The sequence below is a fragment of the Panthera uncia genome, chromosome X (assembly GCF_023721935.1).
Source record: "Panthera uncia isolate 11264 chromosome X, Puncia_PCG_1.0, whole genome shotgun sequence".
Taxonomy (NCBI): Eukaryota; Metazoa; Chordata; class Mammalia; order Carnivora; family Felidae; genus Panthera; species Panthera uncia.
The window spans coordinates 1,320,511-1,334,461 of NC_064817.1; the positions used below are offsets into that span (position 1 = coordinate 1,320,511).

The 13,951-nt window shown below is 48.6% G+C and overlaps 1 protein-coding gene across 2 annotated transcripts in view; it reads right to left on the minus strand.

Moving 5' to 3' along the window:
- Nucleotides 1–1,065: 1,065 nt before the first annotated feature.
- The window catches only part of ARSD (arylsulfatase D), a 24,006-nt gene continuing 11,120 nt past the window's right edge, over nucleotides 1,066–13,951 (minus strand). For both annotated transcript variants that reach the window (XM_049643339.1, XM_049643341.1), the window contains exons 4-10: nucleotides 13,344–13,466; nucleotides 10,959–11,382; nucleotides 10,202–10,338; nucleotides 8,757–8,891; nucleotides 6,406–6,568; nucleotides 4,399–4,520; nucleotides 1,066–2,334 (exon numbers count right to left, since the gene is read on the minus strand). In XM_049643339.1, the coding sequence (XP_049499296.1) occupies nucleotides 1,970–2,334; nucleotides 4,399–4,520; nucleotides 6,406–6,568; nucleotides 8,757–8,891; nucleotides 10,202–10,338; nucleotides 10,959–11,382; nucleotides 13,344–13,466 (1,469 nt within the window). In that variant the 3' untranslated portion in view covers nucleotides 1,066–1,969. The remainder of the gene's footprint in view (nucleotides 2,335–4,398; nucleotides 4,521–6,405; nucleotides 6,569–8,756; nucleotides 8,892–10,201; nucleotides 10,339–10,958; nucleotides 11,383–13,343; nucleotides 13,467–13,951) is intronic.

The window sequence follows — 13,951 nt, forward strand, 5'->3', positions numbered from 1 at the left end:
TTGTTCCTTCTTTTTAAGCTACTTTTTAAGTTTATTTATGAAACAGAGAGAGAGAGAGAGAGAGAGAGAGCAGGGTAGGGGCAGAGAGAGAGAGGGAGACAAGAAGCAGAGTATCCCAAGCAGGCTCCACAGTCAGCACAGAGCCCAACACGGGGCTCGAACTCACCATGTGTGAGCTCATGACCTGAGCCAAAATCCGGATTCCCAACCACCTGAGCCGCAAAAGCGCCCCTTCTGTGGATGGGGAGGTGGAGGCTGGGGTTAGGAATTCTGCAGAATCTCCTTCACAAGGGCTGACTCAGCTGGGAGGAATACCCTTCCTCCTGCAGCTGAGAATGTCGATGTGCTGCCCGGAGCTGCGGCAGCTATATTGAGGCCCTGAGGTAGAGGCTAGGACGGTTAGAGACTAGGTGTGAGCCTGCCGGCCCTGGGTTGCTCCCCTCTCTCGTTTATGGCATTTATTCCCAGGGTGTGTTACTAGCAGCCCCAAAATAATCTCTGAGAAGAGTAGGCAACATACTTTTATCTCCCATATTGAAAGGCTGTCCCCGGAGGCAACGCAATCCCAAATAGGCTGTACGATTAATGGCTACAGAAATCGGACACTGGTGCTTTGGTAACCCCCGAACTTTGGAAAACGATTAGGACTGGGGTGGGGGGGGGGCATGATTGGGTGTCCACTGGGATTGTCTTGTTTCGCAGATGAGAAAGTGGACACGCACTCCCTGCCCACGACATCCTCCTCGAGAAAGGGAAACCGAGCTCTGCTTTTCGCTGTGCCCCTTCTGGGTCTCCCGGCCAAGTGCTGGCCTTTTGGGGAGCTAGTGAACATTTATCGTCCAAGGGCGCCTGGGGGGGCTCAGCCGGTTGAGCATCTGACTTCGGCTCAGGTCATGATCTCACAGTTTGTGTGTTCAACCCCCGCGTTGGGCTCTGTACTAACAGCTCAGAGCCGGGAGCCTGCTTCCGATTCTGTGTCTCCCCCTCTCTCTGCCCCTCCCCTGCTCATGCTCGGTCTCTCTCTCTCTCTCTCTCTCTCACAAATAAATAAACATTAAAAAAAAATTAAACATTTATTTCCCAGCTTTCTTGGGGTAGAAGTGACACATCAAATTGTATGTATTGACGGAGGACAGCGTGACGATTCAATGCACGTGTCCATCGTGAAATGAGTGCCCCAGTCTCGTTCATGAGCCCAGCTGCCACCTGCAGTCGTGATCGCCCCCTGTGTGCGCGGTGAGGACACCAGACATCTGCTCTCTGCAGAGTTCAAGTATATACCACTGTATTAGGAGCTATAATCTACGTGGACCGTGAGGCGGGCACAACGTAGACCTCTTACAACTGGAAGCTCATGCCCTCCGACCACCCCCTTCCCCATCTCCCCCAGACCCTGGCAGCCAGTCTTACGCTCTTTGACTCTTGTAAATCATACTTCATACTCTTGTGAATCAGGCTTTACCAATGAAGGAAACAAAAGCTCAAAAAAAGAGCATCAGAGACAAGGTCAAGGAGATCCGCTGGTTGCAACTTAGCGGCAGAAAGTCTAAAATAATCACCTCATTCCATAACTGTTTCTGACTCATCTGGGAACTGTTTCTCTGTTCTGTTCCCAGATAGTGATAAAACGATGTGATCGGCTTTAAAAACTCTGTACCCCGGCTGTTCGGGGCCGCACTCTTATCAAGAGTGTTGGTCCCCATCGGTCAGCCTTGCCTCTCATTGTAATAAACTTTGTTGTGACTGTCACTGGTGCCCGTAGTGTTCTGTTTCAGGAGTCGTGTGGATGCAACACCGCGATCACTAGACTGTAGGGCATGTATGCTTTTAACTCTTTGAAGAACCACCTTCCTGTTGTCCAGGGTGGCTGCACCAGTCTGCATTCCCAGCAACGGTGCACGAGCGCTCCTTTCTCTGCACCCCGTCGCCAACCTGTGTTGGGTGACGGTCACCGTGGCCGAGGGTGAGGTCACGCCTCGCTGGGGTCTCCGTCCTGCGTGCACGCGCATAAGGGGAAGGTTCCGCAGCACGGCTGCAGCCACGGCTTCCAGACGATGTTGCCCAGGGAAAACTGGGGGGGCACAGGACTCAGGGTCCTCCTGTGCTGTTCCAACGCCTCGTGCACCCGCGCCAGCACCGTGTGGTACCGGGGCTCTGAGCCAGGGGACAGGGGCCGCGTCTCCGAAGGGTCCCTGGACAGGTCGAAGAGCAGAGGCGGGCTGTGCTGGGTCACGCCGTCCCCGGAGCAGGGGCACACGCCTTGGCCGTGGCAGGCCCCCGCCCCCTTGGGGTGGAATCGCGGTGTCATATAGTGAACCTTCCAGAGTCTTCCGCCTAAAGGCAAACAGGGAGGCGGTCAGGGCAGGACGAGCCAGCAGAGCCAAGAGCCAGCCCTGGGGACGTCTTCCCCGTCCCGTTCAAATGGAGAGGAGAGAATAAGCAGCGGGTGCTCTTGCAAGTTTGAAAAGACGTCACGTCCTCGTGTGTGTGCGCGCGTGTGTGTGGGTGCACACGTGTGTGCATGGTGTGCTCCAGGCACACCCAGGCCAAGGGACTCATCCCAGAGTGCTCAGCGACACACTGAGAGAACCGTGACAACAACATGGGGAACAATGGCAGAACAGTCAGGGGTGAGGCGCAACTAACCACAGCACCTGGGGTGAATTTCACGTGTCATCGCGGCCAGCCTACGGCACCCAGACACGTGGTCAAACACTAGCCTACGTGTCAGTGCGGCGGGGACTTTCTTGGGTTGTTTTTTTTTAGAGGAGATGAACAGTTCCATTAGTACACTACCCTCCATACTGTGGGTGGGCCTCACCCAATCAGTTGAAGGACATAGGAGCGAGCAGACAAAGGGCCCCTAAAGAGGAAGGAATTCTGCCTCCAGAGCAGAAATTCTGCCTCAATTTCCAGCCTCTGGGCTCAAGATGGCAGCATGCATGCTCTCCAGGCTGCTGGCCGCCCCTGAAGATTTCAGACCTGCCGCTCCCCATGGCTGAATGAGACAATTCTTTAAAATCTCTCCCTGTTTCCATGCATTCATCCATCCATCCATCCACCCTCCATCCATCCATCCATCCATCTACTACCTATCATATCTATGTCACTAGCCCTTAATCAATCTATCCTGTCATCCGTCCACAATCTGTCATCTAATCATGCATCCATCCTCTATCATTTATCTACAAATCCATCCATCCATATCTCCATCCATGCACCTGTCTGTCCACCCATACATCCATCCACCCATCCATGTATCCATCTGTCCACCCATCCATCCATCCATCCGTCTATCCATCCATCCATCTGTCCATCCATCTGTCCATTCATCCATCCATCCATCCATCCGTCTGTGCATCCATCTACCATCCATCCATCTGTCAATCCACCCATCCACCCTCCATCCATCCATCCATCTCCATCCATCCACACATCTGTCTGTCAATCCTTCTACCACCCATCCATATCTGTCTTTATCTTCTGTTTCTATCATCCATCTATCATTTATCTGTCATCTATCCATCTATCCATCATCCGTCTATCACCTGTCTACCCTTCCATCCATCTGTCCACCCACCCATCCACCATCTATCCATCCATCCATCCATCTATCCATCTGTTCATCCACCATCCATCCATCCATCCATCCATCTGTTCATCCATCCACCGAACCATCCATCCATCCATCCATCCATCCATCCATCCATCTGTTCATCCATCCACCGAACCATCCATCCATCCATCCATCCATCCATCTATCCATTCATCCATCTGTCCATCCATTCATCCATCTACTCTATATCCACCCACGCATCCGTCCATCCATCTCTCCGTCCATCTGTCCATTCATCTATCTGTCCATCCATCTGTCTGTGCATCCATCTACCATCCATCCATCTGTCCATCCACCCATCCACCCTCCATCCATCCATCCATCCATCTGTCCATCCATCTACAATCCATCCATATCTGTCTTTATCTTCTATTTCTATCATCCACCCATCATTTATCTGTCATCTATCCATCTATCCATCATCTATCACCTGTCTACCCTTCCACCCATCTGTCCACCCTCCATCCACCCTCCTCCCATCCATCCATCCATCCATCCACATCTGTCTTTATCTTCTTTTTCTATCATCCATCCATCTACCTATCATCCATCTATCTCATTAGCTATTAATCAATGTATCCTATCATCCATCCATCACTTATCTGTCATCTATCCATCTACCCATCATCTATCACCTGTCTACCCTTCCATCCATCCATCCATCCATCCATCCACAGTCCATCCGTCTGTCCATTCATCCCACACACTCTTGGTTCTGTCTCTCAGGGGAACCCTGACTAATGCAAGCCCCCTCCTGCCACAAGAGAAGGGTGTGTACTCACTGTCTTTCTCGTGCCAGCGTGCTGCGTGCAGATACTTCCCGCAGTAATGAAACAGGAATTCGTGTGCTGAGTGCTCGGCAGTCCCTTGCAACAAGGGCACCAGGCTACGGCCATCGATCACCCTGATTCAGTGAAGAGACACAGGAAGGAATCAGACCAAGGTTGTTCGTGCAGTGTTGCACCTGCAAATGAAACGCCAAGCTTGGAGGGGGCCCCCGCTGAGGGCAAGGGAGACGAGCCATCTCCCCAGTATCGTGCAGATGGCAGGTTGCTGAGCGGAATGCATACTGTTTTTAGACACAAAGTCACTAAGTCGTGGGGTCACTTCTTCCACACAAAGTCATCTTAAATTCTGGCTAGACTGCCCAGGCCCCTGATTTGAGTGTTAATGCAGCAGAATCATAACATAACATATTATGTTATGATTTAAAATCATAACATAACATAAACATGTTATGTTATGATTTAAAATCATAACAGATTCCAAGACATGTTGTCACATGTCTATAGGAGCTGGGTAGGGAAGCCAGTAACAGCCACGTGACCTGAAGTGTCTTCCTTACAAACAACTTATATATTTTTTTTTTTTTTAAATATTTTTTTTCAACGTTTTTTATTTATTTTTGGGACAGAGAGAGACAGAGCATGAACGGGGGAGGGGCAGAGAGAGAGGGAGACACAGAATCGGAAACAGGCTCCAGGCTCCGAGCCATCAGCCCAGAGCCTGACGCGGGGCTCGAACTCACGGACCGCAAGATCGTGACCTGGCTGAAGTCGGATGCTTAACCGACTGTGCCACCCAGGCGCCCCATAAACAACTTATATTTTTAAAAAGTCCTTAATCTGGGAGCACCTGGGTGGCTCAGCCAGTTAAGCGGCTGACTTCGGCTCAGGTCATGATCTTGCGGTTCATGAGTTCGAGACCCACGTCAGGCTCTGTGCTGACAGCTCAGAGCCTGGAGCCTGCTTCAGATTCTTTGTCTCCCTCTCTTTCTGCCCCTCCTGCACTCACACTCTGTCTCTGCCTCTCTCTTTCAAAAATAAATATTAACAACAAAAAAAGTCCTTAATCTGAACTGAATGTAAAAATGGAGTTATTTTCCCTTTTATTTTAATTGTACCCTAGTTGTGATGGTTCCATCTTCTGTGTCTACTTGGCTGGGTTATGGCGCCCAGGGATTTGGTGAGACACCAGCCTAAGGGTTACCATGAAAGCGTTTTTTTAGATACGGTTAACATCCACAGTCAGTGGACTTAGAGCAATGCAGAGCATCCTTGATAGTGAGGGTGGGCCCCACCCAATCAGTTGAAGGAGAGTTTCAAGAAGGGAAGGATGTGTTCAGAATCTTGCCAAGAGCAAAGCCTGAGGTTTCCCAGAGGAGATGAAATTCTGCCTCAAGACTATGACACGGAAAATCTGGCTGCATTTCCAGCCTGCTGGCCCGACATGAGGATTTCAGTTGAACAGCCTCCACAGTTGCCTGAGCCAATTCCTTAAAATCAAGGTCTTACTTGATAAACCCACAGACACATACCTGCACATATTGTATTGGTTTTGCCCTTTTATTCAGAAGTATTTATTTGTCGTCTTAAAATCAGATAATTGTGAAAAGATTTACTTTTTTGTTTTTACCCTGTATTAGCGTGAGCCTTTGGTAATGTGCAGATATCGAGGTCACAGCCTCATCTGCCTATGGCAAGACTGCCTTTTCAGGAAATCATAGGGGGATGTTTTCCAACGGACTGACTTCTACTGCTTTAATCTCCCAATTGTTACAGTTATCAAATTCTACCCACTCGGCAAAACCGGTCAATGGACCCAATAGTGTATTTAATCATGTTTTCGCGAGTATGGTTATTTTGTGTTGTTAGGCTGACCCCTACCTTTGAGGACGTGAGAACCTTTTAAATGTTCTCACGTTGTGGTCGTTTTTCTCCCCCACGTGTGAAATAGTGCAAGGGTAGCTGTCAGGAACTGGGGAACAGAGGGTCTCATTGTACGTGTACCTGTCCTGGGGCACGTGGCCGCCCCCCAGCTCGACCACGGTGGGGAAGACATCCATCAGACTGGTGGGCTCGTGGATCACTCGGCCAGCTGGCAGCACCCCAGGCCACCGGAAGATCCCCGGGACGCGGATGCCGCCTTCCCAGCCCCCCATCCCTTTGCCACCTGTAAGGAAGTGCCATTAGGGTGGTCCAGGAGACGGTCTCATCCACACACACACCTGGGCACACCTAGTGTTTCCCTGGACACCTACGCCCATCAACGCACTCCGCGGCAGGCTGCGTTCCCCATAAATGGTTGTGGCAATAATTCCAGAACCTCGTCACTCCCCCACAGGCACGTGGAGTCTGTGCACTCTCTCCTTTTGATTCAGGGTGTCTTTGTGACCGCCAGAAAAAACGCGGTGTGCGATGCATGGCATCAGGGGCATAATGGCCCTGGAGTTTCACACCGTGTACGGCTGGTGACCCCTATCTTATTCCATCCTTTTTCCTTCCGGAAGGACTGGGAACTGGGTCTGGGACCGCCGTCCCTCCCCCACCTCTCCTCCTTTCCCACCTGCTCACCACACCATCCACCTGTTCCTTTACCCCTTGCCTGGTTCTTCCTCATTTCTGGCGTGCCTGGCAATGAGCTGGGACCCAGCTTGGCTCTTGGGGAAACACACGCAACTACGGAGCATTAGAGAACATGCTTACGTTGCCTAGGAACTCTGCATAGGGGAGTTAAAGCAATCTTATGTTACAGAAGGAGAGTTTTACGAAGGGAAGGATGCGTTCAGAATCTCACTAAATAAAGGCTTCTTTGCCACAGTTCAGATTATAATGTGTTTCCTTTCATTTTCTGTCGCTGTGTGACGAGTGACTGAAAATCAGTGGCTTCACTCCTGTGTATCTGGTCCCGGTTCTGTATGCTGGGTTGGCGGGTATTCTGTTCCCGGTCCCACAGTCGGAATTCAAGGTTTCGGCGGTTTGTAGAACATACTACCGGGAACAGTGAGAATCTACTGTAAATGAACCTGCTACATCTTGGACATGTATACGGTCGATCAGAAGAAAAATCCACTTCCAAGGGATAGGAACCTATAAAGTCAACCCTCATTATCCCCCGGAGTGGTGTTCTACAGAGCCGTCAAAAACACCCCATGAGCAAATACGAAACCCCAGCTCCCAGGAGTAATACAGGGCTCGGTTCCAGGGAGACTCTGGTCTCTATATTTTCATCAGTCAGTTGGTATATTTCTGTGCGTTTGGCTTAAACACACCTTACTGAATAGATACTGTGATTCATTGACATTGATGTCACAGCCAACAGCATTAGAACGCATGTCTCGACCAAGCGGATCTAACACACTGATTTTCTCCATGAGGCACATCACAGGCTTCTTGCCCTCGGACACAGGGCACAGCCTTCAGCGCTATGGTTGGGAGCCATTTGAAGCAGCAAAGTCACCAACAAAAAGCAAACAAAACCGCAAAAACGTGGCCACGAAAGAGACCTGTGTTCATAGTCTGAGAGACGAAATATAGGCACACGGTCGCCTCATCCAACCTTAACTGGGAATGTGTGTGCCAGGTGACCAGTATTTTCATTGCTCTTTCAATGACCACAAATTCATCATAAGTATTGATTTGGGGGCTACAGATAAATTTTAGCAAGCAGGAGAATTCATAAATATGGAATCCATGAATCACGTGGAGCGATTGTGTCAGACTTTAAAAAAAGTTATGATGGGCTAAGTATCACATAATATAGTCAAATACAAGGATGCATATAATTAGGGTTATAGTTACTGTACTGTCTTTTATTTAGGATGGCATTTGTTTTGTCTTAATCATTTATTTGTATATCTCGCACTTCTACTAAAATGTAAACTCTTCATGGGAAGGTCAGGTGTCTTTTTTTCTCTCTCTTGGCGTCTGGTAAAATTTGGTGAATAGCTGCTACTCAAGAAATCCCCCTTTGAAAGCACACTCTCTTGGGGTGCCCGGGGGGCTCAGTTGGTTGAGCATCTGAATCTTGACTTTGGCTCAGGTCATGATCCCAGGGTTGTGGGATTGAGCCCTGTGTTGGGCTCTGTGCATTGAGAGTGGAGCCTGCTTAGGATTCTCTCTCCCTCTGCCCCTCCCCTACTCACACTCTTTCTCTCACTTTCTCTAAAATAAAAAAATAAAAAAATAAAAATACAATGAAAGAGAGAAAAAGGAAGAAAGAAAGAAAGAAAGAAAGAAGGAAAGAAAGAAAGTGAGTACACACTCTTTCCCCCTTCTGCTTGTTCTCCAGTCTCCACCGCTGGGAGTCATTTGGTGGACCACGTATCTGCCTTTTCAGCCCCGATCTCCACTGGTCTCACCTCTGAATATTCCATTCCATCCCCCCAGCTGGCCGCGTTCATCTCTTGCCTCCAAATGTCCTCCGTGATCAGAGGTAAAATACGCGAATGTCGTGTTTTTCAGACCGTTTTCTTCAATGGCCTGAAGGATTTCACCTTTAGGAAAAATGGAACGTTTCAGGACAGAGCCAGTAATCCATCATCAGTGAATTCAACCCAAATTTCCCCATTCTTGCTAGAAAGCCCCCCAAAGTGGATTCTGCAGTCACCATAGACCATCATAATGCACGTTGTCAGAAAGGGTCAATGCCTATGAGATTATTCTGATGCCACAGGATTCAGAATCTTGCTTACAAAGGTATCACCAATGCAGAGAACATAATAAACACCCAAAGTCATAGAGTGTTCTGAACACGCATGGTTGGCACGCATACACGTGTCCATGATGAGTGCATGGGGGTGGCAACGTGGTGAGAAAAGGTTTGATGGGAGTCCCCTGTTGGGACACAAGGAAGCCAGACCTGTGAGCATCTATCTGTGGGTGTTGACACAGGGAGCCCAAGGCTCAGGAGTGCAGAGCCACGTACAAGCCATGTGCACATTTTATCCATGGAGACCGAACGCGCATCTAAAGCACTGAAAATGAAGATTTTAGAGCACATTGGCATGCGTAACAGTGGAAATGCAGAGTTTTAAAACATTATGTAATCCACCCTCCCATTTTGGGGTTGTTTGCCTCTTAACTTGGTGTACCACATCACTATGTTTCTCCCAGGACATCCCTCAGAGCCTGCAAGGATTTAGATGTCTACGTCTTTCTGAGAATCTCTATACAGTTGACACTAAGTGTGATACACTGTGTATCGGCTACACTCCAAGGTGAAAACAAATAGAATCTACAGTCTCACTGGATCTGTCCGGACTTTCTCGAGGCCACAGGAGGAAAGCTGTGTTGGTGTGTTGTCCTGAACAACAGTGTTCTTGCTTCACTTTCGGTAATGTCTCACGATGGCTTTAAATAACGCACTTCACGGAAGGATGATTTTGTGCAGAAGCAGACTGAGGAATCAGAAGTGCTGAAGGAGCACGTGAATGATATGGGGACGTTTCTCTCTCTTCTTTGCCTTTTTCATTATTCTTTTTACAAATTCTTTTTTGATGTTCATTCATTTTTGAGAGATGGAGAGAGACAGAGTGTGAGTGGGGGAGGGGCAGAGGGAGAGGGAGACACAGAATCCGAAGCGGGCTCCAGGCTCTGAGCTATCAGCACAGAGCCCAATGCAGAGCTTGAACTCACAAACCATGAGATCATGACCTGAGATGAAGTCAGATGCTTAACTACTGAGCCACCCAGGTGCCCCGTTATTCTTTATTGCAACCGGGTTAACAGTGAGATGGCCCGTGTGTTTTCCAAACTTGAGCAGTGACTCCAAGAGTGAATGAGGCTCAGGTGTGCGTTGACTTACCTACCAGCCAATCCATCTCCTCAACGTTGTCGCCATATAAGCCGTGCTGGCTTTTCCTGAGAAACTGTTTTGTGGTGACCAGGGGGATGTGCACATGTAGCAAGGACACAAAGAGGAGGAATGGCCCGTGCTTATTTCTGAAAGCAGAGAAACACCCTTCAGACACGATGGAACCTATTTCGACATTACTCGATCCACCTGAGCCCCTGAAAACCATCTCCCCATTGAGGCTGGTTGAGGAAATCCCAAAGATGATAAAAAGACTCAGGTGCTCTGAGAAGTCACCTCTTCTTTCAAATGTGGTGTTTTTGGTGCTCCTGGGTGGCTCAGTCGGTTAAGCGTCTGACTCTTTTTTTTTTTAATTTTTTTTTTCAACGTTTTTTATTTATTTTTGGGACAGAGAGAGACAGAGCATGAACGGGGGAGGGGCAGAGAGAGGGAGACACAGAATCTGAAACAGGCTCCAGGCTCCGAGCCATCAGCCCAGAGCCCGACGCGGGGCTCGAACTCACGGACCGCGAGATCGTGACCTGGCTGAAGTCGGACGCTTAACTGACTGCGCCACCCAGGCACCCCAAGCGTCTGACTCTTGATTTCAGCTCGGGTCATGATCTCATGGTTAATGGGTTTGAGCCCCACGTCGGACTCTGGGCTGACAGTGCGGACCCTGCTTGGTATTCTCTCTTTCTCTCCCTCCTTCTCTCAAAATAAATAAATAAACTTAAAACAATAAAATCAAAGGTGATGGTTTTATTACCTTTCAATATAGGAAACTGCCTCCTGTAGCATGAGATGCGCAGTTCTTTCCAAAACCATGGGCTGCTCTGTGACGTCATGGTTTCTCATCAGGATACAGTTCCAACGACGCACAAACCCGAAGCTGGCATACCAGGAGACAAAAAAGAGGAAGACGAGGCTGGCCGCACCCAGGACGGCTTTCCAGGGCACGGAGATTAACCCGCAAATCTTGCCAAGAGCAACGGTCAGCACTCCCAATGCCGCCACCTGGGTGTAAAACCACAGCCTCGCTCTCGTGCTGGCGTCCACTTCCGGGGGCCTGCCTGGGTCACAGTCATTCACAAGCGTGAAAGGCATGCCATAGAAATAGTCAAATCCGTGGTTCAGTGGGTGGTGGCAGTGGTCAGTGCGGGATTCACAATTTACGCCCTGGTGCCATTTCCCTGAAAATGAGAGCAGGGCCTTAGAGAAGAACATACAAATAAGGTGCTCTGTCTGATATGAATCACCTTCTCAATAATTTGGATGTTCTGATGAAAAAAGATGGTATGCAACCAGCAAAACTTGAACGAGAAAAGCAACATAATAGGAACGCCTGGGTGGCTCAGTCGGTTAAGTGTCCGACTTTGGCTCAGGTCACGATCTCATGGTTCATGGGTTTGAGCCCCACGTTGGGCTCTGTGCTGACAGCTCGGAGCCCGGAACCAGCTTCGGATTCTACGTCTCCCTCTCTCTCTGACCCTCCCCTACTCGTGCTCTGTCTCTGTCTCTCTCTCTTTCTCAAAAATAAACATTAAAAAAAATTTTTTTTAAAGAAAGGCACACAACAGAAATTCAAAATAGAAAGGGAAGAAATGAATTCATTCGATATTGGGGTATTTTTAAATGGGCGCGTTACACTTTGCAAACAGTAATGAACATTACAAATACTCATGACGGTTATCAAGAGATTAAAGGTTTAAGATTTTCCGGACTGTGTGGAAGTATAAGTTTGTCACCCTGGACTATCCTATTAAATAACTCACATAATATCATTTACTGCTATTTCTTACTTAGAAGACAGCCGCTTGATAACAGGAGTTGGTTCTTGCAAAATCTCAAGACCGAGTAGAAGTAACCATCTCACTCCACCAACCAGTAAGCAAGAAATGCTTATAATAGATTTTTTCCCAAAGGCAAGAACTTTTGACAACAATATCATTGAGATGGAACGTGACTAAGCCCGTATATCAAATTCCAGCAGGATATGCAAGAATTGGGTTCTCTATGGGCACTTTAAAAAAAAAAGAAGTTTAACATTTATTCATTTTGAGAGACAGAGGGAAACAGAGCATGAGCGGGGGAGGGGCAGAGAGAGAGGGAGACAATCCAAAGTAGGCTCCAGGCTCTGAGCTGTCAGCACAGAGCCTGACGTGGGGCTCAAACTCACGAACCGCGAGATCATGACCTAAGCTGAAGTCAGACGCTTAGCCGACTGAGCCACCCAAGCGCCTGTCTATGGGCACTTTCTATTTCGTTTACTCCAGACCTTCAACCACCTTAAATTTAGCTACAAAACAGGATAGAAAAGGCTGCAAAGTACTATTTGCCATAATTTCCAAGCGCACAGGGTACACCGGGTCCTTGCCCTGTTGCTCCCTCCCGCGACTCACAAAGTGTCTTCAGAACCTATAGGAATGGGTTCTAACTCCAAGCCCGGGTATCTTCCTTTATTCCCCTGCTTTCATTTAAGGCAGCAAAAAAGTTCGAACAGGGTGAGGGTGGTGGAGACGAAGAGTGTCCAGGAGGGTCTCCACCTCTCATGCTGTCAAGAACAGCCTTCTCTAAATATAGATGGCACGTGTGCACCAGAAGAGGCACAGAAGGAACCGGTACACAGGTCTGCAATTCTAGTCAACACAAAATAAATCTACTTTTCCAGTTCTGGGGTCAGGGACACTGATCCAATGGTGGTGAGTTGCTAATGGAAAGTTCTAGTCAATTTGGGTCGCTAAGAAGTTTTGCTCCATTTCTTGGGAGTGAAAAGAGAAAGGTGATAGTGTGGATGTGCAACGAGTCCTTGAAAATGTCCCCGAAGATGTGATATGCTATGTTCTGAATGTCTGTGTCGCCCCCAGATTGCTACATGGAGACCAGAAAAGTCATGGGTGCCGGGAAGCAGGTGCCTATGAGAACAGCCCCGAATGTAGAAGCTGGGGATGGAGGAAAGAGGGCCACCTCCCAAGAGATTGAGTGAAAAACTGCCTGTCAATAACAGAAGTTCCAACGGTGTGGCAAACCCAAGAGAGATCAGAAGGGTCCAGCCCCCGATTTTGGTTCTGACACACGACTTTTTTTTTTCCGCCTTGTAGGGAAACAGGTTCTCTTGATGGTTGGTCTTCCTGTTCACTAACGATATGAGTACCTATAAGGCCGGTTGCATAACCTTGTTGCTGCAGGATTCTTGCAAATGTGGTTTCATTCTCGGGGAGTCCACCCGATCCCCCGTTCCACTGGAGGGCGCGGTACCCATCATGGGCTTCCATGCCTGTGGAACAGAGCAGACAGCAAGTGCTCACTCTCCCTTGACTACAGCAGGGCTTCTCACCTGGGGAGGAGCCTGGCCCACACCAGTGGACTTGTTGCCGTTCCTGGGCTTGGCCTGGGTGTCACAATTGTGGGAGGGGTGATACTGGCATCTGGTGGGTGGAAAATACCCTACGGTGCCCAGGACGCCCCCACCACAGAGAATTATCTTGCCCCAAAGTCAGCAGTCCTGTGATTGAGAAACCCTGCCTTACCATGAGAGATTCAGTTTATCTATCTATCCATCTATCATCTATCTGTGTATCTATCCACCATTTATTGATCCATCTATCCATCCATCATATCTATCTATCTATCTATCTATCTATCATCCATCCATCATATCTCTCTATCCATCCATCATATCTATCTATCTATCTATCTATCCATCCATCCATCATATCTATCTATCTATCTATTATCTATCATCCATCCATCATATCTCTC